This window comes from Podarcis vaucheri, assembly GCF_965113315.1.
Source record: "Podarcis vaucheri genome assembly, chromosome: 6".
NCBI lineage: Eukaryota > Metazoa > Chordata > Lepidosauria > Squamata > Lacertidae > Podarcis > Podarcis vaucheri.
In genome coordinates this window covers 45,782,783-45,810,362 of record NC_138764.1, presented here as the reverse complement: position 1 = coordinate 45,810,362, position 27,580 = coordinate 45,782,783, and the positions used below count along the sequence as shown (strand labels likewise).

Sequence of the window (27,580 nt, the reverse complement as noted above, 5' to 3'; positions counted from 1 at the left end):
TAAGTTCTTTGAGCATGGCATATCTTATGAAGCGGTGTGCTGAAGGGCAAATAAACATTTCTCTTTGATATTTTTGGAATGAGAGTTTGAGTCTTGCTGTATACTAAAGACTTGTTTGGATTTCTGTCTCCCATTTATTTTAGAAATCACCCTGTTAGCTGCAATGCAGTTTGAAAATTCAGTAGAATATACAACTTAGATCCATTGATTTCAGTGGATCTAATCTGGGTTTGACTTAGTTCAATACCTTGCAGCGTAAGTGATTTTAAAGCACAGCAGCTGCCAGCCAAGATAAAATCACAGTAGTGAAATCAAAGTCGTGTACAAACAGGAATGTCTTAACCAGTCTCCTAAATTAAAGGAGGATGCCACTGTTGAGAACTTTATGTTTAGGATAGCCACATGATTTTGGATTGATAGGATTCAAAATTCTGACTTTCTCCAGGCAATATTTTTTTTAAAAAATGGCCTTTCCTGTCATCATACAGTCTTGCCCACTTTTACTGAGCTATTTGTTCTGAATCTTTTACGTAGCACAAGTCCTTCTGGAGTAGGATGTCTCATGTAGTCTTTTTCTCCTGTGACCCAGGGCAATTTGGGTTAATCTCTTCAAGAATAGAGAGAGTGCATTGCTGCACAGATTACTGGCATAATGTTCACTCTCTGATGATCAAATAAACCATGATATGAATGAGCATCCTGCACCTACATGCAGCCACTTTGCTCCTCCATTTGCACCAGCACAAAATGGAGCGAGGAAGTCATAGTTCGCCATAGCTTCCCATTACATTCAAACTGAGAAACTGTGAGTAATGGCTTCCAAACCAGCCAGGATATGGAGCCAGCTTTAAGCCATGGCTTGTTCCAATCACACTTTCCCAGCTCGGATATAATGGAAAGATATGTGATACAGTGGAAGGATAAAGTGCACATTGGTACAAAAAGTATTAACTTGACCTACATATATATATGTGAACTGGAGGTAAATGACCAGGGAAGATCAGTGAAAAGGTTGGCCAGTGTGCTGTAGCCGTGAAAAAGGCAAAATCAGTGTTAGGGATCCTTAGGAAATAAAATTGTCAATATAGTACTCTGCTATTATACAAATCTATTGTCTGACTGTACTTGGCACTGTGTACAGTTCTGATTGCTGCACCTCCAAAAGGATATTGCATAGCTTGAAAAGGTTCAGAAAAGGGCAACCAGAATGAGCACAGAGCTTAGACCATTTCCCTGTGAGGACAGGTTACATTATTTGGGGCTTTTTAGTTTAGAAGGGTGATAAGCACCTAGGAACTTAAAAAGTTGCCTTGTATTGAGTCAGCACATTGGTCCCTCTAGTTCAGTGCTGACTCTCAGCAGCCCACCAGAATTCATCCCAACTCTGCCTGGGGATTGAATCTAGGACTTTATATGTGTACAAAGCAGATGGTCTACCACTAAGCTGCAGGCCTTCCTGAACACCTTTGCTACCATTTTCTACAATTTCCCCCCAAGACTAGTACTGGGCAGTGTTACAGATGCCAGAAAATAGATAGTGTAAGGCTGTCAAATTAATACGGCTCTGAATACCAGTTGTACATCACAATATAAATAAGGTGACTGCCTCTGCTCTCGTGTCCTGCTTGTGGACTTCCCATAGGCATCTAGTTGGCCACTGTGAGAAGAGGATGCTGGACCAGCCTTTGGGGGCTCTTATCATTTAAATGTGTCCAATGTCAGTACAGTCATACCTCAGGTTGAATGTGCTTCGGGATGAGCGCGTTCGAGTTACGCTCCGCGGCAACCCGGATGTAACGGAGCCCGTTACTTCCGGGTTTTGCCGCATGCGCAGACGCTCAATATGAAGTCATGCGAAAGCGCAGAAGTGGCGAAAAGCGACTCGTGCATGCGCAGATGTGCCGTCGCTGGTTACGTTTGCTTCTAGATGCGAACGGGGCTCTGGAACGGATCCCGTTCGCATCTAGAGGTACCACTGTATATGCATATTGTTTATTGGTTACTTACTGGCTTTATGGTTCTGAGTACATCTTCTATGTTCTTCATCCATATGGCTGCTTATAAAGGCTCTGATATGATTGGTTCTGGATTTGATGCTTTTTAACATGCCGCACCTTATTATATAAGCTAGATATAGGAAGCTAGTAATATGTATGTGTGTATAAGAATACAGAAAAATATAGTGGACTGTGAGGAAAACAGCAAAAACAAACAAACAAACCAATAAGCCAGACATATGGGCAAGATAAAAATGGTACCCAAGCCCTTATGTTGCACTAATTTTATTTCTTCTACTTTGGTTTATTGCTTTCAGCAAGTTACTACATAAATAAAGTTAGGAAAAACAGCAGGGCAGTTTCTAAGATCATCATCATCATCTATGATTTTCACTGGCCTAAGCAAAACATATTTACATAGCTTTAACTTTTTAATCAAGTGTTTTAAAAGTTTGTAATGCAGTCAAGTGATCCTGGAATAACTGATGTTGTAGACTGCTCAAGCTAAATACTGATGGACCTTGTCAGTCCCCTGGATAGGAGACCACCAAGAGCCCAAGTATAAACAGGACATTTAACATTTTACAATAAAATTTGTACTCTCTACTTTTCTTATGACTTGTGTCTCTTGAGTTTACTTTCTGCATTCCTTCTGGCTTACTTTTCAGCTGTGCCCCTCTGCAAGCTAGTTTCTTGCCACTCTCTTTCTCAAAACGTTTGGCCATTTATATTTTTCTGATTAGTGTCTTATTTTTTTAAAGGGAGGAAATAATCAGCATGGGACCTCTTCTACTGTGGAACCCAAGGGTATTGCTAAAAGTTTTGTATTTCAAGAACCAATAAATGATGTGAACTCATCAATATGCCTTGAAGTTCCAAAGGTATTTGTTGACTGTTTCTTTCGTTAAATTTAAAGTAGTGGTGCATAGAGATTTTTTATTTTTTTAAAATGGTGGGGAGCAGGAAATGTTTCCTGCTTCCATCAGGAACTGAACCTTTTCTCTAGATCAACTGTGTTGTTGTTGTTTAGTCGTTTAGTGGTGTCCAACTCTTCGTGACCCCATGGACCAGAGCACGCCAGGCACTCCTGTCTTCCACTGCCTCCTGCAGTTTGGTCAAACTCATGCTGGTAGCTTCGAGAACACTGTCCAACCATCTCGTCCTCTGTCGTCCCCTTCTCCTTGTGCCCTCACTCTTTCCCAACATCAGGGTCTTTTCCAGGGAGTCTTCTCTTCTCATGAGGTGGCCAAAGTATTGGAGCCTCAGCTTCACGATCTGTCCTTCCAGTGAGCACTCAGGGTTGATTTCCTTAAGAATGGATAGGTTTGATCTTCTTGCAGTCCATGGGACTCTCAAGAGTCTTCTCCAGCACCATAATTCAAAAGCATCAATTCTTCGGCGATCAGCCTTCTTTATGGTCCAGCTCTCACTTCCATACATCACTACTGGAAAAACCATAGCTTTACTGTACACATCCCTAAATAATCTACTCCGATCAATTCCACTATTCCAGAGCAAGCAATTTTTGGGATGCGAATTTTATATACACCAGGTGTATGTTCAGAATGAAAAAAAGGCTTGGCCATCCAGTGTTCTTCATAATGTTCTCGTGAATGTTGTAGTAGGTATAACACTAGGCCTTGAGGGTAAATTTACTGTGAGGTTGAAGCACGTGAAAGTTAGTGGGTACTTGCTAGGTGCAAAATAAGGATCAGGCAGACTCAGCAATGGAGAATAAGAAGGTGAGGTTTATTGCCAGGCAATAAGGACCCAGTTTGGAATCTCTTCCAAAAGGAACTGGGACCCCGACTGACAGAAATCCAGAGGTCTTTATACCTGAGCAAATCACAGCAAATCATAGATCATGAGACAACCATGAGGGATTCACAATATTGTCAGCGAGAATCAGCCAATCAGCAAGCTGTTGTCACGCTACCAGCTCCTGGTCAAGCACTGGTCAAGCACAGGGTTCTAGTTCTGCTTTCCAATGCTTGCAGTGACGCTCAGTCTAACCTCTCCCCTAGTTATGACAGGACAGGGAGTTTTGGAGATTTTGTGGTTTTGCTCTTCCTGTTCTGTGGATTAATTTAGCCTGTATCTGAGGGGAATTTGTACCAGAATCTCTGATTCACGTCTTCCCCTTGTCCAGGGTACACGGATGTTTGTAGGTGAAAGGTCGGTTCCTAACTTTGCTGTTCCAAGCAGTTTGCAGTTAGCTAAGGCACAGTTTCCCTTTGATTCAAAACGGATTATAAAATACTGCAATCCTTGATTATGTGTAAGCATATAGTGGTACCTCGCAAGACGAATGCCTCGCAAGACAAAAAACTCGCTAGACGAAAGGTTTTTCCGTTTTCGATTTGCCTCACAAGACGAATTTCACCTATGGGCTTGCTTCGCAAGACGAAAACGTCTCGCGACTTTGTTTCCTTTGTCTAAAAACAAAGACATGTTTTGTTTATAAAGTTAATTTATTTTCCCTTCAATTTTTGAACTGTTCTTTACAGTATGTGTGACTTTAAAGAGCAGTTGATAAACTGTTGTTGTACCAAATTTGGCTTTGTTTGGACTTTTTTTGACCATAGGAACGCATTAATTGATTTTCAATGCATTCCTATGGGATTTCGTGATGCGCAAGACGAAAAATTCGCTAGACGACAAAACTTGCGGAACGAATTAATTTCGTCTTGCGGGTCACCACTGTATATGAATATATGTTGAATATATCGATTACTGATAACTGATTATATGGATAGCATAGGGGTAGCCCTTCTTCCTTGCCTCAAGGTAAATTGAATTGCCTTGTGCTTCTTTTCCATATACAGTAGTCTCTTTCTATCCCTGCAGCATAGTATATTAATTGGAACCCCACCTCCTTTTGATCTGGCCCCCAACTTCATTTTATAGACTAAAAAAGCCAGATGAAAAGCTGGCTCAAGGCCTTCCTGAAATAGCAGCATGAGAAGACTGGTAGGAGCATCTGGGAAATGAGGGATATCCCCATCACTGCTCCATTCTGCTCCTCAAGTTGCTCTCAGCATTCTGTTGATAGAGTATATGTGCATATGAGAAGAATAGTAGAACACAAATGAGCACCTTTTTTGGCTACATATAGGTTAACAATTTGCAGTGAGCCTCTCAGGCAAAATAGGCTTCCTTCTTGCTCCAGTGCCCCATAGCCTTATGTGTTGCAGCATATTCTGACTTACTTGCTATTAATACTATGGCCCTGGTCCTACATCATAACCAAATATTTGCGCTCATTACTTTCTCCTCTGTTCACGTGCTTCTGTTTCCCTTCCTCATTTTTATAGCAGCTGTAGTTTGCTGTGACATCCAGAGTGGAATACTTCCATTCCAGCCATAGTTTTCAGCCTCTGAACAGAAATGGAAACGTTTAATTTAATCTGGCATTAAACGCAAGGAACCTAGGGGGACCTACTTCCAAGTAAACATGCATGGAGTTGTGCTGCAGTCCCATCAAATTCCACATGTCCCTGGAATTCGCCAAAGCTTGCTTTCATTACAAATTCAGCCAATAGAAGAACTTCTGTACTTCAGTTATTTTTAATACAAAATAATGCTTTATGTATGTGTTTTATTGTACAGTTTCATTTTTCTAATATTGTGAAATTGTTTTATAGATTCCCCCCCCCCCCAAGATAGGCAATAGTTGTAAAATCTAAAACGTTCCCAGGATGCAACTATGATAAACAGTAATTCTCCACCCTCCTTCTTTTAAAAGGGCTACTGCAAATCTCTACTTTCATTTTTGTATTATTGTTCTTATTTAATGCAGGACTTCAGAGCTGAATCTTTCTCTAGAGAGGAACTTGTGGATGAACCGATCCTGCATTTGGGGAGGCAGTTTCAGCTTGCACAGAATGAGATGGATGCTGATAAGGAGTCTTGGGAAATGCACGAGTTTTTGAAGCCTGCAGAGGCTCATCTTGGTGAAGAACGGGAGATGCTGGTGGATGATGAGTATGATGTGGATCAGGATTATTTTGGCTATATGCCACCAGGTGTAAAAGAGCCGGCTCCATCTAGTGAGATCCACGCTGAAACTGGAAGGCATTGGGCAAAGGAGCTAGAGCCTCCTACCATGGAAGAACTAAGTTCTGACATGGGCCTTGGTGCTGCTAAAGAGGTACTTCTTCTTTTTTCTTTGCATATACAGTAGCAAGAAAAGTAGAAACAAGTTTTAATGTGAAGTTTGAGGATGGGATAGGGACGCGGGGTGGCGCTGTGGGTTAAACCACAGAGCCTAGGACTTGCCGATCAGAAGGTCGGCAGTTCGAATCCTCGCAACAGGGTGAGCTCCCGTTGCTCGGTCCCTGCTCCTGCCAACCTAGCATTTCGAAAGCACGTCAAAGTGCAAGCAGGTAAATAGGGAAGGTTAACAGCGTTTCCATGCGCTGCTCTGGTTTGCCAGAAGCGGCTTAGTCCTGCTGGCCACATGACCCGGAAGCTGTACGCTGGCTCCCTTGGCCAATAAAGCGAGATGAGCACCGCAACCCCAGAGTCAGCCATGACTGGACCTAATGGTCAGGGGTCCCTTTACCTTTATGGGGATGGGATGCCCCCTGTTCGTTACGGATATTGCTGGGGAATTTTCTGTTTGAGGGCAAACTCTGATATCTAAATCGGGGATGGTGAGCACAATTCCCTTCCAGGTGCTGCTGGACTTCATCTCCCATCATATTAGCTGGGGCAGATGTGAAATGGAGTCCATCTGCATCTGGAGGGACACAGGTTTAACTAGCACAGATTGAAGCGGTTGATTATTTAGACAATTAGGAATTTTCGCAATAAAGAGGCTTACATGATATTCTGCAAGCGTAATGCTACAAAGTGTAAACAATGTCAGCTGCAATAACTGTGGTTTTGGGCAGCAGGGTTCAATTCATGGTCACATCTTATTTTCATAAGAACATGTTATTGAATTAATTTTAAAAGTTAAGTTTCCAGTAAACTCAGCGTCTCTCTGCAACATAGTGCAATGTCAGCAAATTTCCAAATTTGAATTGCCTGGTTTTTCTCTCTCCCTTTTTCACTGAAGGCTAAAGAAAATGGAATTAACAGTTCAGGGTTCCCTGGAGCATCAGAGTACAGCCAACCAAATACTATCTTGGATGGCCATGGAATGAGTAAGTTATCATCAAATAAATAAATATCAGCTGGATTTATCTTTCTGCCCTTATTGCATTTAATTCATGCAAGATATGTCAGCCTAAACATAAGATGTCTTTGGTCAGTTATTCTAAGCTCACTGTACCTTTTTGCTCACAACCTCCGCATCAATGAACAATAACTGATCTCTTAATTGTGGCAGATGCCAAGATGCAAAATGACACGAAAGCTCCTCTATGTGTTGATGATGATCACGAGAGAAATAACCTGAAGACTGAAAATTGTGACCATTCCAGTGCCCTGGATTCTGCCTCCCTTCGACTAGGGCTGCCGAGGTATGGAAGAGACTCTCAACTTGAAAAATGTTTGCTTATTGTCATGGAAGGTGTAGAAGATACATCACTCACAAAGCTGTGCAAAAAAAACTTTGTTGTCTGTCTTAAAGAATACAAGAGCAGAACAGCAATGGGAAACTCCTGACTCCATCCAGATACAAGCAAGTCCCATGTCACCAAGTAATTACACTGTAGGCCTGTTCAGACATTGTTCCTGAGCACATGATCCATGGGCAGGGATGGGCATGCTATCCATATCTCCATTGCATAAAGCCCCCCACACTTAGTCTGTGGCTATCCCTGTGTTGAGTGGCAAAGGTCTGAAGGAAGATTTACTGTTATTCACTTGAACATGAGTAGAACCCTCCACACAATTGTGTGAGGTGTGTGTATATTCGAATATACTTTGAATATTCACATGTTCAGACAAATACTTGAACATCTCCTGTATACAGTGACACTATGCACACCCTTATTTTGCCTGAACTGAAATAAGTAACAAGGCAGAACTATGTTCTTCAATGGTTTTGGCTTTATTAAAGAGGACCTGGATTTCTCACCCTGTTGTGCAAAGCCAGAGTGTGCTCACTTCCAAGAGCATGGAAAAATGTAACTATTAACTGATAAAAGATGTATCTGTTTTGACCGCTGAATATCTGTTGTAAGCGAAGATAAGGTGGTAAAGGTGTGTGAAGCATAAAGAATGAATGTTAGGAAGCAGAAAAGTGTGGGAAGCTAAAATTCATTTTTATTTTACTTATTTAGTGAATTGCCTGAGAGAGAAGAAGGAGAAGGAGAAGAAACTCCAGTTTTCAGTCACTGGGGAACACCGCAAACGTATGTTGATAAATGTTTCAACATTTCTCCTGCCTTAGAAATTATTTGAGGCCTTTTGGCGTGGAGTGTATGCTTGCCTTAACTTTTCATCTTTTGCCAGTGACTGTTTGCTTGACCGTTTAGTTAATCCATTCATGAATAGCACTGAGGTAGTTGTGATTCCAGCTTTGCTAAATACTACAGATACAATTAATGCTTAGCAGATGTCCTGCTAAAAAAGCTTTATTATATCAATCCTGTTGTTTTTAGAAACTTGCCAGTTTTCCATTGTAGTTAAATTATCAACGAATGTTGGTTCACCAGTGTATTCCTACATGCAGGTTTTGCTATCTAGGCATACCACTTGCATTCAAAGCTCCTGGTAGTCACAAACCTCTAAATGAGGGCAAATTCACACATTAGGGTTTTTGTGTGTGTGTGTGTGTCCCTAAGGTGTATGCCCTTAAAACACATGTATTGTGTATCCAGATATGTAGAATGCTGAGATGTGTTTTGATTAGGCTCTTAGCTTATTATTGCTTTTAATTGTTTTTGAAGTTTTTAAGTAGTTGTTTTTACTGATAATCTCATTGTTTTATACTTCTTATAAACTGCTGTGAGGTTTTTCTTATAGTTAAGCGGTATATATATTTTATTAAATAAGTACGTATTGTAAAAGGTAAAAAAAGTAAAGGATGGTTAAGTCCAGTCAAAGGCGACTATGGTGTTGCAGCGCTGATCTCACTTTCAGGCCAAGGGAGCCGGTGTTTGTCCACAGACATATTTCTGGCTCATGTGAACAATATGACTAAACAGCTTCTGGCACAACAAAACACCGTAACGGAAGCCAGAGCCCATGGAAATGCCGTTTACCTTCCCGCCACAGCAGTACCTACTTATCTACTTGCACTGGCATGCTATCAAATTGGTAGGTTGGCAGAAGCTGAGGCAGAGCAACAGGAACTCACCCGTCATGCGGATTCAAACCAGTGACCTACTGATTGGCAAGCCCAAGAGGCTCAGTGGTTTAGACCACAGCACCACCCGCGTCCCTATAAATATTGTAGAGGTCCATTCATCATGGACATGCAATTAGCTATAACTCTCTATTGAGCTTACACTCTCAGTGGTGAACTGTATTTTGTGAAGTGGCTCTATAGCAATGCTTGTCCAGGGCTAGATCTAGACACATCAAAGAAGCGTTTCAGTTAAACACGTTAACTTTGTATGAGAAATCAGGTTGGAAAAAACGGGCCTCCACAGCACCATCTGGTTTCACAGTGTTATTATAATGCTTATACAATGCGTACGGGATGCGGGTGGCACTGTGGCTAAACCACAGAGCCTAGGGCTTGCTGATCAGAAGGTAGGCGGTTCGAATCCCCGTGACAGGGTGACCTCCCGTTGCTTGGTCCCTGCTCCTGCCAACCTAGCAGTTCAAAAGCATGTCAAAGTGCAAGTAGATAAATAGGTCCCACTCCAGCAGGAAGGTAAATGGTGTTTCCGTGCGCTGCTCTTTTTCGCCAGAAGCGGCTTGGTCATGCTGGCCACATGACCCAGAAGCTGTACACTGGCTCCCTCGGCCAATAAAGCGAGATGAGTGCCACAACCCCAGAGTCGTCTGCGACTGGACCTAATGGTCAGGGGTCCCTTTACCTTTATACAATGCATATTAAGTGCTTTTTCTTTTCCAGTGTAGCTGAGTCCCAGCACTATTTAAAGTAGCTTTACATCCAGCTGCTGCAAGAAGAGAAGAGATGTGTGTGCATGCATGCTGGGCTTTTTGTGTCATGTACTTATTGGGATACTTGTGAGTCTATCTACTAAATCCCCAAAATTTGAGGGAATCTATAAAACCCCGAGGGCCTGACAGGAAGTGCTGTTGAAAGAGGACTGGAGATAAAAACAATGACAAAATGCACATGGTTCTGAAAGATGTGAACCTCTGCATCAGAACTCTTTTCTTTAACTGAGTGGCAAAAACAGATTATTATTATTATTATGCCTAGTTTGCCTTTCAATCTGTGTGGATTTGCTAGTGTTTCACAAAGCAACATATGCCTGCCAACTTACCCGAGTTCATTTCACCTGGATGTTGAATGACGAGTTCTAGGAAAGGAAGTAGGGAGCAGACTTTAAAGATACCCAGTGGCATAGTTAAAATGATAAACTAGTTGATGATGGCAACTGGACAGCAGTTTTTCTTTCTGGGCTTCCCAGCATATGACCTGCATGCTGAATGCAGCTGGCAAAGAGCTGAAGTGCAGGGTTGTGTGTGTATGTATGAGTTCCCTAGTGGTTTAGCTGGAGTTCTCAAGCGCATCAGTCACAACTTCCATTGGAAACCCAAGACCTGCAGTCTGTGCTTGGATGCAAGTCTTTCTATTGGCAGTATGAACCAGTGGAATAACTTTAATCTAACTGGCTTTTGTCAGTACATCAGATTCTCTTCTGGCAATATATATATTTTACTTTAAATCTAACCCTACTAGGTGTGTGGTGTGGTGTGGTGTGGTGTAGTGTGTGTGTGTGGTGATGAGGGTTCTCCGAAGTATGGATATAATAAAAGTGTAAGGTCTAGATTTGTTAGGCATTGTTGACTATCGTAAGACAAGCAAATCCGGCACACAAAGAATGGGTTTCATTTGGACTGCAATAGAAGTGGACTGCTTTTTTATATATATACAGAAGGTTACAGAGCAGTTTCTAAACTAATATATGGGATAAAAGCCAATTGGAGCTGGAGAGTAAGATGCTAAATAAGAACATAAATATAGTGGGTATATCAGTAACCTGGTAGAATGAGAGAATAAGTGGGACAGAGTTATCCCTGAATGCAAACTCTATGGAAAGGAGAGAGGAGGGCATATTGGGTATATTGTTACTATAGCGAAGAGTGGAAATAATGCAATACACAGAAGACTTAAGAGGGAGTAGGTTGCTGTACTAGGTGAATATTTTGATCTGCTCAAGCAGGGTTCTTCTTGTGTCACTTTCTCATGATAAAATGCAGGAACATTTCCTTTAAATTAGTTTCCAGCAAGCAAATTCAGTTGTTGCTGTCATCTGGCTTTTCTGTTGTTCGTAGGATGGGGGTTGTAGCATCATCTCTTATAACATCAGACTGAGGCCTTCTGGAATCACTGAGTGGGTTGAGTTCCCTGCTTTTGCGTGTTTCATCAGAAGGATACTGAGACTGCTTTTCAGCAATTTCCACCAGGCTATAACATAACATACAAATCGCTTCTCATTTTAAAAGGCTTATGTTACACCTTACAAAGAACAATATGTTTAGATTAGCATCAGGACTGCAGAGTGAAACAAAAATCACGTAACTGAACCCTCTCATGTTCAAAGGATTGTCTTACTCTCTACAGTGTTGAAATTTTTCGAGAACCCCATGTGCCACTTGGCATCAGTATTGTTGGCGGACATACAGTTATAAAACGCTTAAAGAATGGAGAAGAACTTAAAGGTATATTTATCAAGCAAGTCTTGGAAGACAGCCCAGCAGGCCGAACGAAAGCTCTCAAAACTGGGGATAAAATACTTGAGGTAAGTTCAGACAAACATCTGTATCTTTAAAAAGTTGCGTCTGTACACACCTGTCTTAGCTGTATGTGTTCAAGCATTAAATGCATATTTTGAACAGGAAATCAAATCAGCCTTAATTGTAAGTAGACATAGTAAACATTCATTTGTGAGTTCAAGATGTATGAATTCAAGATGTGTAAGCTGAGTGTTCTGTATTTGCACACATTGTTAATATCTGAAGGGTGGGTTTGCCCAGGTTCCACATGGAGATGTGTGTGCTCCTTAAGCCTGTGGGAGAGAATGCAGAAGTCCCACTGGAGGTGTTAATACTATGCATAAATACAGGAAGTGCAATTTAATACAGGATTCCTGTGTTCATGCTTTCTGTATATGTGCATATCACTAGCGACTGAAACTACTCAGACTCGCCAAGTCCAATTTCTGACACGAAGGCAGATTATCAAATATGCATTACTTCCTTCCTCAAAATGAATCCATGTGAAACATGCCACTTTGTCAACGAGAAGAAATCAACCATAAGGAAAGAATGTCTTAGCAACGCAACCACAGTTGAGGAAGAGAGCCATGTGTTGCCAGGTTCCTGTCCAGCTACTGTTTCTATGCATTTTCCTATGCCTGCATGTCTTAAAACAATTATTTGTAAATGTGAATGCGTCACTTGTCATAGACTGAGTACCGTGCTGATTTGATTAAGGACAATTTTGAATCACTCATTTAGTTAAATATATTTGCTATAGTAAACCTCTTGGTGACCTTTTTTCGGGCGCTTAATTTTTACTGGCTGAGAGCTTCTGTTGCATCTTGTACTGTGAACAGTGCAGGAGAGCATCTAAATAGGCTTCTTGCTCTGCAGGTGTCCGGAACAGACCTGCAGAATGCAACTCATGAAGAAGCTGTGGAAGCCATAAAAAATGCAGGCAACCCCATAGTGTTTGTTGTTCAGAGTTTGTCTACTCTTCCAAGGGTAAGTTTTGTTCCCTGCTGTTGAAGGTGTGTGTGTTTTTAAAACAAAAACCTGCATCCCTTTTTTTTTTTTAGTTTCCTTCTCATGTTGTCCTAGAACTGAAGGGTTCAAGGTAGATGGCAACCTTCAAATACAAATTCAGCCAAACAAATACAGCATCAGAATGTAAAATCACCCCATACCTACTTCCGGCAGTTAGGAGGTAGCCCAAGACTTGAATGAGTCTCTAGCACAGAGGTGTGGAACCTCTGGGTTTCCTTAAACTAGGAGACAACTTCCAACATTCCTAATGGACATGGTGACTGTGGGCTGCTGGGAACTGGAGCCCAGCATCTGAAGGATGACAGATTCCCTATCCTGGCTCTAGTGGAACACAGTTTTCTTTGTGTGTTTGGTACACAGTTTGTATAGTCAAGAGTGCTCACATTTGCTCTTCAAGAAATGCAGCTTCCGATTAACCAACTGTATTCTGAACTATCACTCATTTTTCTGTACCTCCAGAATAATGATTTTGATCCCAGGCAGTGGCGTAGCGTGGGTTGTCAGCACCCGGGGCAAGGCAAGTAATTTGCGCCCCCTAACCCGTGGATTTGCGCCCCCTAACCCCCAGATGTTGCGCCCGATGCGGCCGGCCCCCCCTGCACCCCCCACGCTACGCCGCTGATCCCAGGTCACCCTTCCATGAATGGGAGGGTTCCTTCCATCGGCAGGAGGACTTTTAGCCTCTTTGCAGGAGAGCTTTGATTTTCTTGTAACAAAACTGAGCTCTGTTCTGGTACTGAAAACAAACTACTGGACTGAATGTATGCTCCGGTGAACCCTTTCCTTAGTTCTATAGTGCCTCCATCCCTTGCCTTTGTTTTGCATTTGGCTCTGCTTGGTGGATTTCAGGGTTTGCGGGAACAAAGTATATCCCTCGAGCCTAAAGTCTTTCCAATATGTACTAAACAGAAAATTTGTTTTCCGAGTACCAATCTTGCATAGCCGACAAAGAGTTTCCCCAAACCTGCTGATATCTCCCTCTTTTGTGTGGATCATGCAGTTTTGTAGAGTAAAATTTTAGGGGCGGGGATTTAAAGGCACAAGGTAGCTGCCAAATGAGGACTGAGCATGCTGAGTTGGGGTGGAATGGGAAGCCAGATGGGGAGGGAGTGATTTGTAATATCCTGCAAGACAAGATGGCTGTCTAGAATCCTGAACAGGAACTTCTCACTTTGTTATAGGCCCCCAATTGTATGGAATGAATGTATAAACAATGTATTTTTTTAAAATGTATTCTGCAGATAGTTTCCATTGTGAACCCCAAGAAAAATAAGGACCACAAAGTTCAAGACCCAGAGGGAGACTGTGGAAAGGTATTGCAGATGCTATCTCTCACTTACAAAATAAACTTCACGTAGTAATACATAATACAGAAGGTAGTTTTTTCCATTTTAAGACACAGGGAGAAATTCCTTTAAACACAAGGATAATATCTAGAGATTTTGTGTGCCTGTGTGTAGATTTGCTTGTATATTTGGAAAGGCAAATAAAAATATGTATTTTATACTTGCAATTGAACTTTACCTCTATTCATAATGTCATGCATAAAAATGAGATAACATTAAAAGCAATAACTCAGTAGCGGCTTAATTAAAAAAGAAATGTGGATTAATGTTCATATTTGAGTGAGTCACAAAAAACCAGTTTTGCTGAAGAGGGGGAGGTGTCTATATTCAAGCCATTTGCAACTCAATCCTATGCATGCAAGTCCCACTGCGATCAGTAGGTGTTACTCCTAGGTAAGTGTAGGGTTCCAGTCTTAAAGAAATTTTTGCCTTTTCAGTTAAATGTTCAGAGTGAACCAAGAAAATGCATGGGCTGATTTTTAGGCTCATAATTTGACCAATGTAAATAAGTCTGTAGATTTGACTCCAACTAGTTTTTAACTCTAGAGGGTTTGTGTGTGTGTTTCCCATTGGGGGAAAAACAGGGATGGCTGGATCAGTCCCAACATTTTATGCACTCCAGCTGCCATCACAGGGAACTATACCAGTCCTCAGAGTACGTTTTGGGATTCATAACCTGCTCCGTCTGCCTTAGAGTGGACAACACAAGCTAATATCTGACCAAGCAGAATAAAGACGGATTCAGATTAAAATAGTGTTGAAATTTCCCTGCCCCTTGCTCTTGCTTGGTAAGCAAACCCCAAAAGGCATGTTTTAAAATTATTTTGAAAGCCGAGAATCCACGGGGGTGGGGCAGCCTGCGGAGGGCATCAGTAATGCCTCCCCCCCACCCCCCGATTATTCACAAATCTGATGTGTAGATTATCCCCATGTGCAAACCCTAAGCATATATTGGAAATCATAATGGAGGCTGGGGAATGCCTTGAAGTTAGAGAGATGAATTGGCAGGGTGATAGATAAAACCAAAGGTTAGGACTGGGCCATGGTAAAGGTACCTCATGAAAACCTTTTTCTGGCAGTGGTGTAGATGCTACTATCTGGGCTATTTGCTTTCGTAGATTTTCACGGGTACAGGAATGCAGGTTTTGGTGTCTTCGGGTGTCTTCCCGTGTAAGAGTCGGGGTGTCTGTGCGACGTTTCGACGAGGTCTCACTCGTCATCTTCAGGCTGGTGCTTTCGGCTTCTTCTTTTTCGGCTTCTCTGTTCCAGTAACAAGAAGCCGAAAGCACCAGCCTGAAGATGACGAGTGAGACCTCGTCGAAACGTCGCACAGACACCCCGACTCTTACACGGGAAGACACCCGAAGACACCAAAACCTACTATCTGGGCTATATATATATATATATATGCTTTCGTAGATTTTCACGGGTACAGGAATGCAGGTTTTGGTGTCTTCGGGTGTCTTCCCGTGTAAGAGTCGGGGTGTCTGGGCGACGTTTCGACGAGGTCTCACTCGTCATCTTCAGGCTGGTGCTTTCGGCTTCTTGTTACTGGAACAGGGCTCTGTTCCAGTAACAAGAAGCCGAAAGCACCAGCCTGAAGATGACGAGTGAGACCTCGTCGAAACGTCGCACAGACACCCCGACTCTTACACGGGAAGACACCCGAAGACACCAAAACCTGCATATATATATATATATATATAAAGATTTTTGTGTGCTTTTAAATTTGCTACTACTTTTTATTTTGTGTTTGTCAGTGGATTTTAGTTCGTTGTGTTATAGGGTCTCATGGGGTGTGTGGTTTTTTTTAAAAAAATGCTGATTAGATTGGGTATTCATGTCATTGAATGTAACTGAATAAATTCAAAAGAATAGAAATAAATCTCATTTTCCTAACTGAGTTAAGGATGTTGCTTGATTAGAAAAAGAAATAGTTGCACAGTAGCTATTACAAAAGAAGATTTTCCCATCCTATCCAAGGAACTTGTTTTTTCATATTAATTAAGAAGGAAGTTTTAGTGTGCATGCGGAAGGAAGGCAGACCAAAGAAGGGGTCTTTCTGCATCTTCCAACTCCTATTTCTGGGTTAGTGCTGAAGAGGTGCGAGACTGGAGTCAGAAGGTTCTCTCTCCTCTAACAGTGGAAATAATGGTCAGGTAAAGACCTTCCCTTGTGTTTTCCCTTGCTGTGTCTCTCCTAGAACATGGCAGGAGCAGAGGTGAAGTGCCTCACGAAAATGAGACAAATTGGTTATGCAGAAATAGCAAGTCTGATTTGCATAATTAATATATCTCATTTGCATAATATGGAGATTATGCTGCTGTGATTTGGACCTTGAATAAAGCAATCCCCAATAAGTAGTTAGAGTATTCGTGGCTGATTTTCATTCTCTGTAGCAGCTCATCTGAAAAAAAGAAGAAGAAGAAACCCCCATCCATTTGCAGTGTATCACCCTTTTAACCTTCTAGATTCCCGATCGCTGCATTTTTACAGTTCAAGAGCCGAGTTCACTAATCCTCCTGAAAGCTGTGAAAGATATCTCTTTCTTTGCTACTATAACTCTGTAAAATGAAATGCATGTACACCTTTTCATGTAGGCGATCAAGATATAAAATAAAACATAACAATTTAAGACATACTCTGCTTGCCTACCAATAATGGATTTTTTCCCCTTTGGAGATTTCTGTATCAGAGCTGCATCAGAAAATCAGAATATTGAACTATTGTGTGTTGAGCCTATGGGCCATGTTTGGTTTCAGCCCAGATTATCATTGCTAATTACTTGAGTCACTAGTGATTTTCTTCCTCTTTGTATTTTTAGAACATGAAAATCATTTTTTGGTAATAACGTATTTGCTATATTTGACAGCTCATTCACAAATGCAAAGGTTTAAGTGCATGGGAGCTGGTAGAATCCATACACTCAAAGCTTGCTTAGTGGTTATGCTCCGCTTTGTTTTTGGCAGGGGAGGAAGTTAGTGGAAGATGGAGAAGCCACACCCCAGTAGATGGTCTAGTGGTGGCAACTGGTCTCTGTCTCTCTTTCTGTCCCTCTCTTTTAAAGTATGCATGCAGTTCTAGTGTATATAACGTTTGTAGCCAGGATGTGTTTATATAAATAACTATAATATCCAATTTAAGATAACATCCAATACATCTGATCAAGTAGACTCTGAGCCATGAAAACTTACAGCGTAATCAATTTGTTAGTCTTTAAGGTGCCACAAATTATTTTTTCTGTTTAGTGCAACAGACTAATGCAGTTATCCCTTTGGAAAGTCCCTAAAATGGTAACTCAGGATTCTTTGATTTTAGCTTAACAAGCTAACAAACTTAACAAACTAGTAGATAAACTATTATTGTGTTTACAGCTGGTAGAGATGAAAAGGCAATCAAACTATTGCTGGGATTGTTCCAATAGAACTGGCATACATAATGAATGAACATTTTGAAATTACTAGTAGCCAGAATCCTATTTACACGACCCACTCCAGCAGAGAGAGTTAAATGTGTCACATTCCTAGGCACCAGCAGTAGTATTTTTCCAGTCTAGGCTGCAATGAAATCAGCCATGCTTGTTCAAGGTGATGATTTCATCCTTTGCCTCTGGGCTTTGGCTCATTGTAAATACAGAAAGTGATCCAAGACATTTCATTCGACAAGCTATTAACAGCCAGAGATAAGTACAGATTAATTTGTATGTTTACCTCGTATTGTAGATAGCAGAAAGCTACGTGATCCTAGGCTATGGAGGTAGATTTAATGCCACAGGTGAAAAGACATATATCCTGGTTCTTCATCTTCTGAAGACAGAACCATTTAAAAAGTAGATTATACAGAGAGGGAGGGAGGGAGGGAGGGAACTAGATATCCAATTGCTAACAAAGTAGTTCCATTAGTGCAAGGACTTCTGGCTGTGCAATGGGACTCCTCTCTTTTCTCTCCCTGCCTCCCCCATCTGTTCTGTCCCCACCCCCCAGCTTCCAGAACAGATTTTGGGGAGGGTACAGTAGTTGTGTGGGGGGAGAGAGTGGAATTTGCATTGCCTAAATGGAAATACTTACAACCACAGAACTATTTAGTTGGATACTGCCCTATACATTCTTTTTTCTCATGGCAGTTCTAGTTTGTAGTTTCACTTAGAAGTGGAATCCAAAATGCTTAGATTCAAGTGTGAGGGATAGCAAGAGGCATGTTTTGGCGTGATCAATAGTACCTGTAGGCTTCTGTGGCTTGTTAAGTGTTTTCTTGTAACTGTTGACTTTTAACCATTGTTATAGTGATGTTCTATATCTTCTTCTTCACTGCTTTTTTTAAAAAAAATAGTACCTTATATGTAAAGAAAAAATAAATAAGTTTTTTCTTAACAGTTTCTTTTCTTTTCTTTCTTTTACTCATTTTACAAGTGGGCCTCAATCTGTGAAGCATTCTTCCACACTGGTGTTCTTTATTGGGAATGTAGTTGATGCAGGCCGTTGTTTCATCTAGTTCAGTATTTTCTACACTGAGTGGCAGTTTCAGTCTAGGGTTTCAGACAGGAATGGTGGTGGTGTTAATTGTTTCTATGCAGAGCATGGGCTCTGCTACTAATTTACAACCATTCCCTGTAGGTAAGAGAATAATTGGCACTTACCCATGTATATTAATAGGCTAGTTCATTGAAGCTCCCCAGCCTTCACATAAGATTTCAAATGTGACCACAGGTAAATAGATAGCGTCAGTGGTGATGCTAGACATCATTTCAGGGGCCCTGATTTCTATTGAGGAGGCTCTGAACTAGGCCCTGTGCCACCTCTCATGCCCCATTTCAATTGTGGCATCACCTGCAGTGCCCCTGACTCTCTGTGCCCAAGGGGGACCGAACTGGTTGTGCTCCCCTAAATCCACCTGTGCTCCAGGAGTCTTTGATTTCAGACACACACATTCATCACTTGATGTTACCATCCCTGATACCTCTGTAGGGAAATTTCAGGGCATGAGAGGCTACACTGAGAAGATATTTTCTGCCTGATCACTAAAGAAAGTCCATGGATCATTGCTCAGTTTCTATCTACATTGTGTACATCAAATCCATGTCCTTATAGCAATGCCAACTTCCCCTTTCAACATGTGGGTATTCCCAAGCTGCCAGTTAAGAAAGCAATTTTATTGTGAAGATGCTTCTCAAGCATTTTTTTTCCCAAATAAAGTTTTAAATTATCTTCCATGAGCCTTGCGGGTAGAAGTTGTACTGTTAAATTATGCAGTATTCCTGGCTGTTCATAACAGGAGCAAAATGTGGTTGTTCTGCTAATGGTTTCTTTTTTTTTATTATTGTAAGCAGTAAGCATTCCTCTCCATCACTTAAGTTCTAATAGGGCACACAGGCACATAGGATTTGATTAAAGGCTAATGGCATTCATGAGTTTTGGAGATGGCATATGATTAGAGATCTCACTGACAAAATCCCACTGTGCTGAGTCTTGTGCGCTAAAATAGAAATCAAGTATATGTATAATAATACATGTTACAATAGGCTCCTAGTCACAGTCCTGAAGGATCAGCTTTGCACTAAAGCTTATATAAAGTCAGGAGAATCTGTTGGTTAGGTTTTTATCTGGATTTTCCATTGGTACACCCAACTCAACTAACAAATTATAACTGCACAAAGTAAGTATTTATTAGAATAGCAGCCCATTGACCCAACCATCACTCTGGGCTGGAGCTCCTTCGGTTTTCAAATGGAGTTTACCCTGTAGAGCCAAACAGGAGTTACAGCTTGGTGAGGAGAAATTTCAAGGTAGAAAAAAATGGAACCTGCCATTGTAACTCATTATAACTTGAGACTCCCAAATGCATTTTAGTTTTAAGTACATGAGATACCATTTATCCTTAAAATTCTGTTGGGCTTTGGTAGCAGATATCCTTGCACTCTACCCAAGCAGTCTTATTTTCTTCTAATACCTGAACTTCTTTATATTGCTCATGTGATTGAATGGTTTTCATTTTAGAGAGAGTTCAGCTTTGCTTGTAATTTTGTTGCTATGAAGCTTTTTTTAACAAGGTAACATTACTTTGGTTGGGACGCAGGTGGCGCTGTGGGTTAAACCACAGAGCCTAGGACTTGCCGATCAGAAGGTCGGCGGTTCGAATCCCTGCGACGGGGTGAGCTCCCGTTGCTCGGTCCCTGCTCCTGCCAACCTAGCAGTTCGAAAGCATAGAATCATAGAATCATAGAATCATAGAATCATAGAGTTGGAAGAGACCACAAGGGCCATCGAGTCCAACCCCCTGCCAAGCAGGAAACACCATCAGAGCACTCCTGACATATGGTTGTCAAGCCTCTGCTTAAAGACCTCCAAAGAAGGAGACTCCACCACACTCCTTGGCAGCAAATTCCACTGTCGAACAGCTCTTACTGTCAGGAAGTTCTTCCGAATGTTTAGGTGGAATCTTCTTTCTTGTAGTTTGGATCCATTGCTCTGTGTCCGCTTCTCTGGAGCAGCAGAAAACAACCTTTCCCTCCCTCCCTCCTCTATGTGACATCCTTTTATATATTTGAACATGGCTATCATATCACCCCTTAACCTCCTCTTCTCCAGGCTAAACATGCCCAGCTCCCTTAGCCGTTCCTCATAAGGCATCGTTTCCAGGCCTTTGACCATTTTGGTTGCATGTCAAAGTTCAAGTAGATAAATAGGTACCGCTCCGGCGGGAAGGTAAATGGCGTTTCCGTGCGCTGCTCTGGTTCGCCAGAAGCGGCTTAGTCATGCTGGCCACATGACCCAGAAGCTGCACGCCGGCTCCTTCGGCCAATAAAGCGAGATGAGCGCCGCAACCCCAGAGTCGATCACGACTGGACCTAATGGTCAGGGGTCCCTTTACCTTTTAACATTACTTTGGTTTTTGTTTAATACCTGCTTTTATTTTTAGTTGAATGAAATTCGTTATATATATATATATATATATATATATGCAGGTTTTGGTGTCTTCGGGTGTCTTCCCGTGTAAGAGTCGGGGTGTCTGTGCGACGTTTCGACGAGGTCTCACTCGTCATCTTCAGGCTGGTGCTTTCGGCTTCTTGTTACTGGAACAGAGCAGAGTCTGGTGTTTGAGTTCCTATAAATACTGTTGAGGGGTGTGGTGTATAGCCTCCAACGTTCTGGGCAGAGAGGAAGTTCCTAGATTAGTGTGCCTTTTCTTCTTTTGTTCCTTAATTACTTGAGGGATATCTTGGGTGATTTCATGAGTGATATTCTGAATACCACTGGGTGGGTCATTAAGTGTAGATTAGTTGCTAAAGCTTTCGTGTCTTGACCTCTTGAGCTTGTGAAGAGTTTTTCTGAGAAGATGGCTGTGCTGCATTTAGTTGTGCTCTGGCTTGGCTTCGTGTATAGGGGCGAGCTGTGGTTTTGTGCCTTGTGCCAGCCAGATCTGTGTAGGGATTGCAGGGGGGTGCAGCATCCGGAGGTGCCACTATAGTTTGGCTACTGGATGGAGTCTGTAATATGTCTGTGGAGAGGGTCTGGGTTTGGGTCTGGTGTGGTTGATTGGTGACGGCGTTCTGTGTGCCTCTGGTTCTGGTGTCGGTTTTTGTGGGGAGGGCTAATTTCCAGATGTCTGGCAGGCGGGACGTGTCGTCACGCTTGTTCATGTTGTGAGGGTGTTTCTCTATCTCGATGGCTTCCATGATTATTCTCTTGTGGTGATGTTCCATGTTAAAGAGCAATTTGGAATCTGCAAAATTAATTTCGTGTCCTGTTTCTTTCATGTGTTGGAAAAGAGAGGAAGTTTTTTCTTCTTTTTTGACGGCATTCTTGTGTTCTGCGATACGTGCATTTATTCGTCTGTTTGTTTGTCCAATGTACGTGGCTGGGCAGACTTTGCAGGGTATTTCATAGACCCCTTGGTTTTCCAGCTGGATTTTGTCTTTTGGGTTTCTGAGGATATTGGCTATTTTTTGGTTGGTGCAGAAGGCTGTTTTGATATTGTGTTTATGGAGGATTTTGCTGATTTTGTCTGTAGTGCCCTTGATATAAGGAAGGAGGGCCATGCCATTGTTTTCTTCTGTGTCTTGGTTTTTGGGGGGTGTTTCTTTTTGGATTAGCTTCGTAACCCTGTTTTTCTGGTATCCATTGGCGATTAACACATTTGAGAGATTCTGTAACTCAGTTGTCAAGTGGTCTTTGTCAGCCAGGCGTTTGGTTCTGGAGATGAGAGTCTTGGCTACGGAGTTTATTTGTGCAGGGTGGTGGTGTGATTGTGCATGTAAGTAGCGGTTGGTGTGTGTTTTTTTCCGGTATATATGCTTTCGTAGATTTTCACGGGTACAGGAATGCAGGTTTTGGTGTCTTCGGCTGTCTTCCCGTGTAAGAGTCGGGGTGTCTGGGCGACGTTTCGACGAGGTCTCACTCGTCATCTTCAGGCTGGTGCTTTCGGCTTCTTGTTACTGGAACAGAGCAGAATCTGGTGTTTGAGTTCCTATAAATACTGTTGAGGGGTGTGGTGTGTAGCCTCCAACGTTCTGGGCAGAGAGGAAGTTCCTAGATTAGTGTGCCTTTTCTTCTTTTGTTCCTTAATTACTTGAGGGATATCTTGAGTGATTTCATGAGTGATATTCTGAATACCACTGGGTGGGTCTGAATACCACTGGGTGGATGCTGCACCCCCCTGCAATCCCTACACAGATCTGGCTGGCACAAGGCACAAAACCACAGCTCGCCCCTATACACGAAGCCAAGCCAGAGCACAACTAAATGCAGCACAGCCATCTTCTCAGAAAAACTCTTCACAAGCTCAAGAGGTCAAGACACGAAAGCTTTAGCAACTAATCTACACTTAATGACCCACCCAGTGGTATTCAGAATATCACTCATGAAATCACTCAAGATATCCCTCAAGTAATTAAGGAACAAAAGAAGAAAAGGCACACTAATCTAGGAACTTCCTCTCTGCCCAGAACGTTGGAGGCTACACACCACACCCCTCAACAGTATTTATAGGAACTCAAACACCAGATTCTGCTCTGTTCCAGTAACAAGAAGCCGAAAGCACCAGCCTGAAGATGACGAGTGAGACCTCGTCGAAACGTCGCCCAGACACCCCGACTCTTACACGGGAAGACACCCGAAGACACCAAAACCTGCATATATATACACACACACACACACACACACACACACACACAAGAAAAAACCACAAGCTGATTTAGAATCATATGTATATTAATATAAATGCCGATGGTTCATACAAGATTGTGACATCCTTCAAGATGTTGCTTTTATTACAGGCGTTGGCAGGAGGTGGGGGTGGGGATCTTTCAAAAAAATGGCATGTGGACCTTTGGTAATCATTCTCTCCTGTAGAAAAAGGATTTTCCGGCCATTTGCGTTGCTCTCATGACATCTGGTACTTACCATTTGTTTACTAAAGTGCACCAAGCTATTAGCATTGTGATTGCATGAGATGCAATTGAGCATAATTCAGTAAAACTGTGCAGCTAAAGAATGATTCAGTTACTTGGAGCCAAGGAAACAGATGCTTGGATGCGTTTGCTGCAGTACTCCTGAGCTCCTTTCTTTGGGACTGATATGCACCACTATATGCATCATTATCGAAAGTGCCTTTATTTATGTGAGGTAATGGAATTTTATTGAAAGTTTTGTAATATATAACGTATCTGAAATGGAGCTGAGCTCCAAGAAAAATATTGTAAGCTATGATGCCTGTAGAGCAGTATCAAAACAGCACATCAAAAAACAGATTTGTTTTTAAAAGGATTAAGGTTCTTGTCAAAAAAAGGGGGGAATGTTTTTAATTGATGTTGTCAGCTAAGTCAGGTAAACCTTGCTGCTATCATGGTTTTGGTATATATATTGATAATGAAGTCCTTTAGCGGGGTGGGGTGGTGGTGTTTGTTCAGAACCCGCTATGAAATCCCATGTTTTGCATTTTCTGCTCTTTGGTTCGGATTTAGAAACATAGTGTGTGGGGTGTGTGTTGTTTTTAAAGCAGTCAAAAATTTCACTGAACCTGAAGCTTCTGAAACTTTTAAATCCAAGATATGCTTCCATAAGTGATTTCTTGAACTGAAGAAGGAAGCAACTCTGAAGGTTTTCTCCATAATGTGCTGAGCTTCCCTTCTCTTTCAGAAGAAAAGTGAAACTCCACCGCCCATGAAATTGCCACCTCCTTACAAAGAAAAGTCCCGCTCTGAAGAGACAGAGGAAGAGGAGGAGGAGGAAGAAGAAGATGACACTTACACAGATGGTGAGTTGTCTTACTTAGTTTTACTAGAGCGACTGAATTTCTGAATAGGATTGCTCTGTATAGAATGGTGCCTTCTAAAACAGCATTGTTGTGTGGTAAGCACATTGTAGAACTGCAGTTAAATGTTGCCAAAGGGAGTGGCCATAGCTCTGTGGTGGAGCATCTACTTTCCATGCAGAAAGTCTCAGGTTCAATCCCTGGTGAGGTTGGGAGAGGCTCCTTTCTAAAACCTCGGAGAGCTGCTGCCAGTCAGTGTAGACAATGCTGAGCTAGATGGACCAGTGGTCTAACTCTGTATAAGGCAGCTTCCTGTGTTCCTATGATACCCTTAATTTGAATGTGAAAAAATATGTATTTTTCACTAAGCTCATAAAAATGGGTCCTCTGAGGTAGATGGTATCCATAGATTAATATCAAACGAGGCTTTAGTTTCTCTTATTTATGTAGCCAGTGCTGAGGATTGTTTCACTGAATGTCAGATCTTGCAGATTTTAGCTCGCTCTGGTACCAAAGAAAAAACAGGGAGTGCTTCCTACTTTTTGTTTATTTGTTTTGTGTGGGAAAGCAAGCAAGCAACAGTGGACATAGTGTGAGTCTCTTGCTATAACAAATGACTGTTTTTACTTAATTGTTTTGCATTTGCGGAGTGGGAAGAGAATTGTAGGATTGGAAGGAGTGATGGTGGATGGCTTAGGTATGTGTTGTAGCAAACTCTGTATTGGCCATTTCCCTGCATTCACTCAAAAGCTCCAGCAGCTGCTGTGTGGGGCAGGGTGGGTTGATCTGAGCCATCTGCAGTTTCAGAGTTGTTGTCAGCATCCATCTACCTCAGGAGACAATGGAGGAGCGCACCTTTAGGATTAAAGTCAAGCCGTTGCAGAGTTACAGTGCCTGCTGTGGAGTATTTTCAGAAAATGTGTGTGGCTTTGCTCCCAACAAGTCCCTTGCCTGGCTTAAGTTCAAAATATATTGAATTCAGGAAAAAATGTTCCTCTTGTTATTTTTTGCTTGCTTTTTAATGAGTTTGTCAGTAAATTTCTAAAATGAAAATTGTGGGCTCAAACTTTGCCTATTGGGACATCATATTAACTGATTCTGCATCCTGCCCAAATCTGGAAAATACAGGTGGTGACTATTTTGCACAGGGATTTTGTTCCTAGCTCCCATGCGTGTCGGAGGAGCACGTAAAATCCTGTCGTGTTCTACATCACGTTCTGCCCTCTTCTGGGTCCAAAACGACCCACACGTCCACGGTTGTGCATCAACTGGACACATGGAAAATGTTTGCCACCTGTAATAATAATCAAAGATCACATTGCTAAAAATAAAAAGAAACTTGTAACAAATTCATTGCGTATATTGCCAATGAGCCCACGTGGGGAGGCAGTTGAACTGTTGACTGACAAGGATGCTGAAAGTATGCTAAAGGAGGAAAAGGAGTTTGAAGTTGACTGACTTGTTTGCTTCGGTCTTCACAGCAGAAGATGCATGGTAGATCCCTTTCTAACTTTCTGAGGAAGCAAGCGATGATCACCAACTCCAATGACTTCAAAAAAGGATTAGGCAAATTCCTGGCAGACAAGGCTATCAATGGTTTACTAGCCATGAAGGCTTTGTTCTGCCTCCAGTGTTGGAGTATGCCTTTGAATACCTGTCACTGAGTATCACAAGTGGAGAGTGCTGTTGCACACAGGTCTTGTTTGCAGATTTCTGGTTGGCCACTGTGAGAACAGGATACTGGTCTAGATGGGCTTTTCTTATTGGACTGCAGTTCCCATCATCTCTGACCTTTGGTCATGCTGCTGGTTTTAATTGGAGTTGGAGAAGGTTCACATGGTCCTTCTTTTAGAGCAGGTATGGCCAAACTTGGCCCTCCAGCTGTTTTGGAACTACAACTCCCATCATCCCTAGCTAACAGGACCAGTGGTCAGGGATGATGGGAATTGTAGTCCCAAAACAGCTGGAGGGCCAAGTTTGGCCATGCCTGCTTTAGAGGGTCAAGGAGTACCATGTGACTTCAGCTTGTTATGAGGCTTCTTTTCTGGTCAAGCTAGTTTCCATTTTGCTAGGCTCTGAACCCACAGCAGATTCAAATCTTGACACACTTTTGGATGAACTCCCATCTGCATGTTCTTTAAACCACCTCAGGTGGCCTAATAATAAGCCCATTCTTAGATATGTTAGGGATGCGGGTGGCACTGTGGGTAAAACCTCAGTGCCTAGGGCTTGCACCCTTAAGTGCAAGTAGATAAATAGGTACCACTTTATAGCGGGAAGGTAACGGCGTTTCCGTGCGCTGCGCTGGTGCTGGCTCGCCAGAGCAGCTTCGTCACGCTGGCCACGTGACCCGGAAGTGTCTCCGGACAGCGCTGGCCCCCGGCCTCTTAAGTGAGATGGGTGCACAACCCTAGAGTCGGACACGACTGGCCCATACGGGCAGGGGTACCTTTACCTTTACCTTACCTAGATATGTTTTGTTTTGTGGAAGAAATCTTTAAAACCATGTTCTTCTGTACATGACACAATCCAATAGTATGTATATTTTGCTATATGTTTGTATGACTTTGACCAGTTTGACCAATCTGACCATGTATTAGTTTACAGACACTTGACTTGCATTGACTGTGTGGTAATGTTATTGAAGAGTGTATCTCCAATTCTTCCTTTCTTTGGACAAGTAGCACTCAAAAGGGGAAGGGGCAAATAATTTGATCGATGGAAAAAATAGCAGTATATAGAGCTATCCTAAAGTGAACAGGAGTCTGTAGTCAAACACTACCTCTCCAATAGATGTCACTGCAGTCACCAGCAAACATTGCTGAACCTGATGTGGACAAGGCAAAATAACTTTAGAAACCTTTCTGAAAAATACAGACTTTCAATATTTAATTTTTGTTCAGTTATTGGATTTTCTTAACATGTTTCTACAACATGTTTCATTCTCTCAATAGTGACACAAAAGCAGGGTTGTAAGCAAGCAGCTTGGGTTTTAATTTTGATGCTGTGCATTTATCTTCATGTGATGGATTTTTGTAAGTAATTTTTTGTTGGCATTGTTCCTATTCTTTCTTTCAATGACCTTTCCCATCATACCTTACTTAAAGGGTGGTGGAATACAAGAATATATTCCTGTCCAATCAT

At 42.0% G+C, this 27,580-nt stretch overlaps 1 protein-coding gene across 7 annotated transcripts in view; it reads left to right on the top strand.

Moving 5' to 3' along the window:
* PATJ (PATJ crumbs cell polarity complex component) overlaps positions 1–27,580 on the top strand; it is a 165,917-nt gene that overhangs the window by 51,073 nt on the left and 87,264 nt on the right. For 5 of the 7 annotated variants that reach the window (XM_082228721.1, XM_082228720.1, XM_082228719.1 and 2 more), the window contains 9 exons: positions 2,759–2,878; positions 5,797–6,147; positions 7,057–7,147; positions 7,333–7,465; positions 8,231–8,302; positions 11,659–11,836; positions 12,690–12,800; positions 14,084–14,155; positions 24,322–24,439. In XM_082228721.1, coding sequence (XP_082084847.1) covers positions 2,759–2,878; positions 5,797–6,147; positions 7,057–7,147; positions 7,333–7,465; positions 8,231–8,302; positions 11,659–11,836; positions 12,690–12,800; positions 14,084–14,155; positions 24,322–24,439 — 1,246 coding nt within the window. The remainder of the gene's footprint in view (positions 1–2,758; positions 2,879–5,796; positions 6,148–7,056; positions 7,148–7,332; positions 7,466–8,230; positions 8,303–11,658; positions 11,837–12,689; positions 12,801–14,083; positions 14,156–24,321; positions 24,440–27,580) is intronic. The other 2 variants (XM_082228718.1, XM_082228717.1) reach the window with 2 other exon arrangements.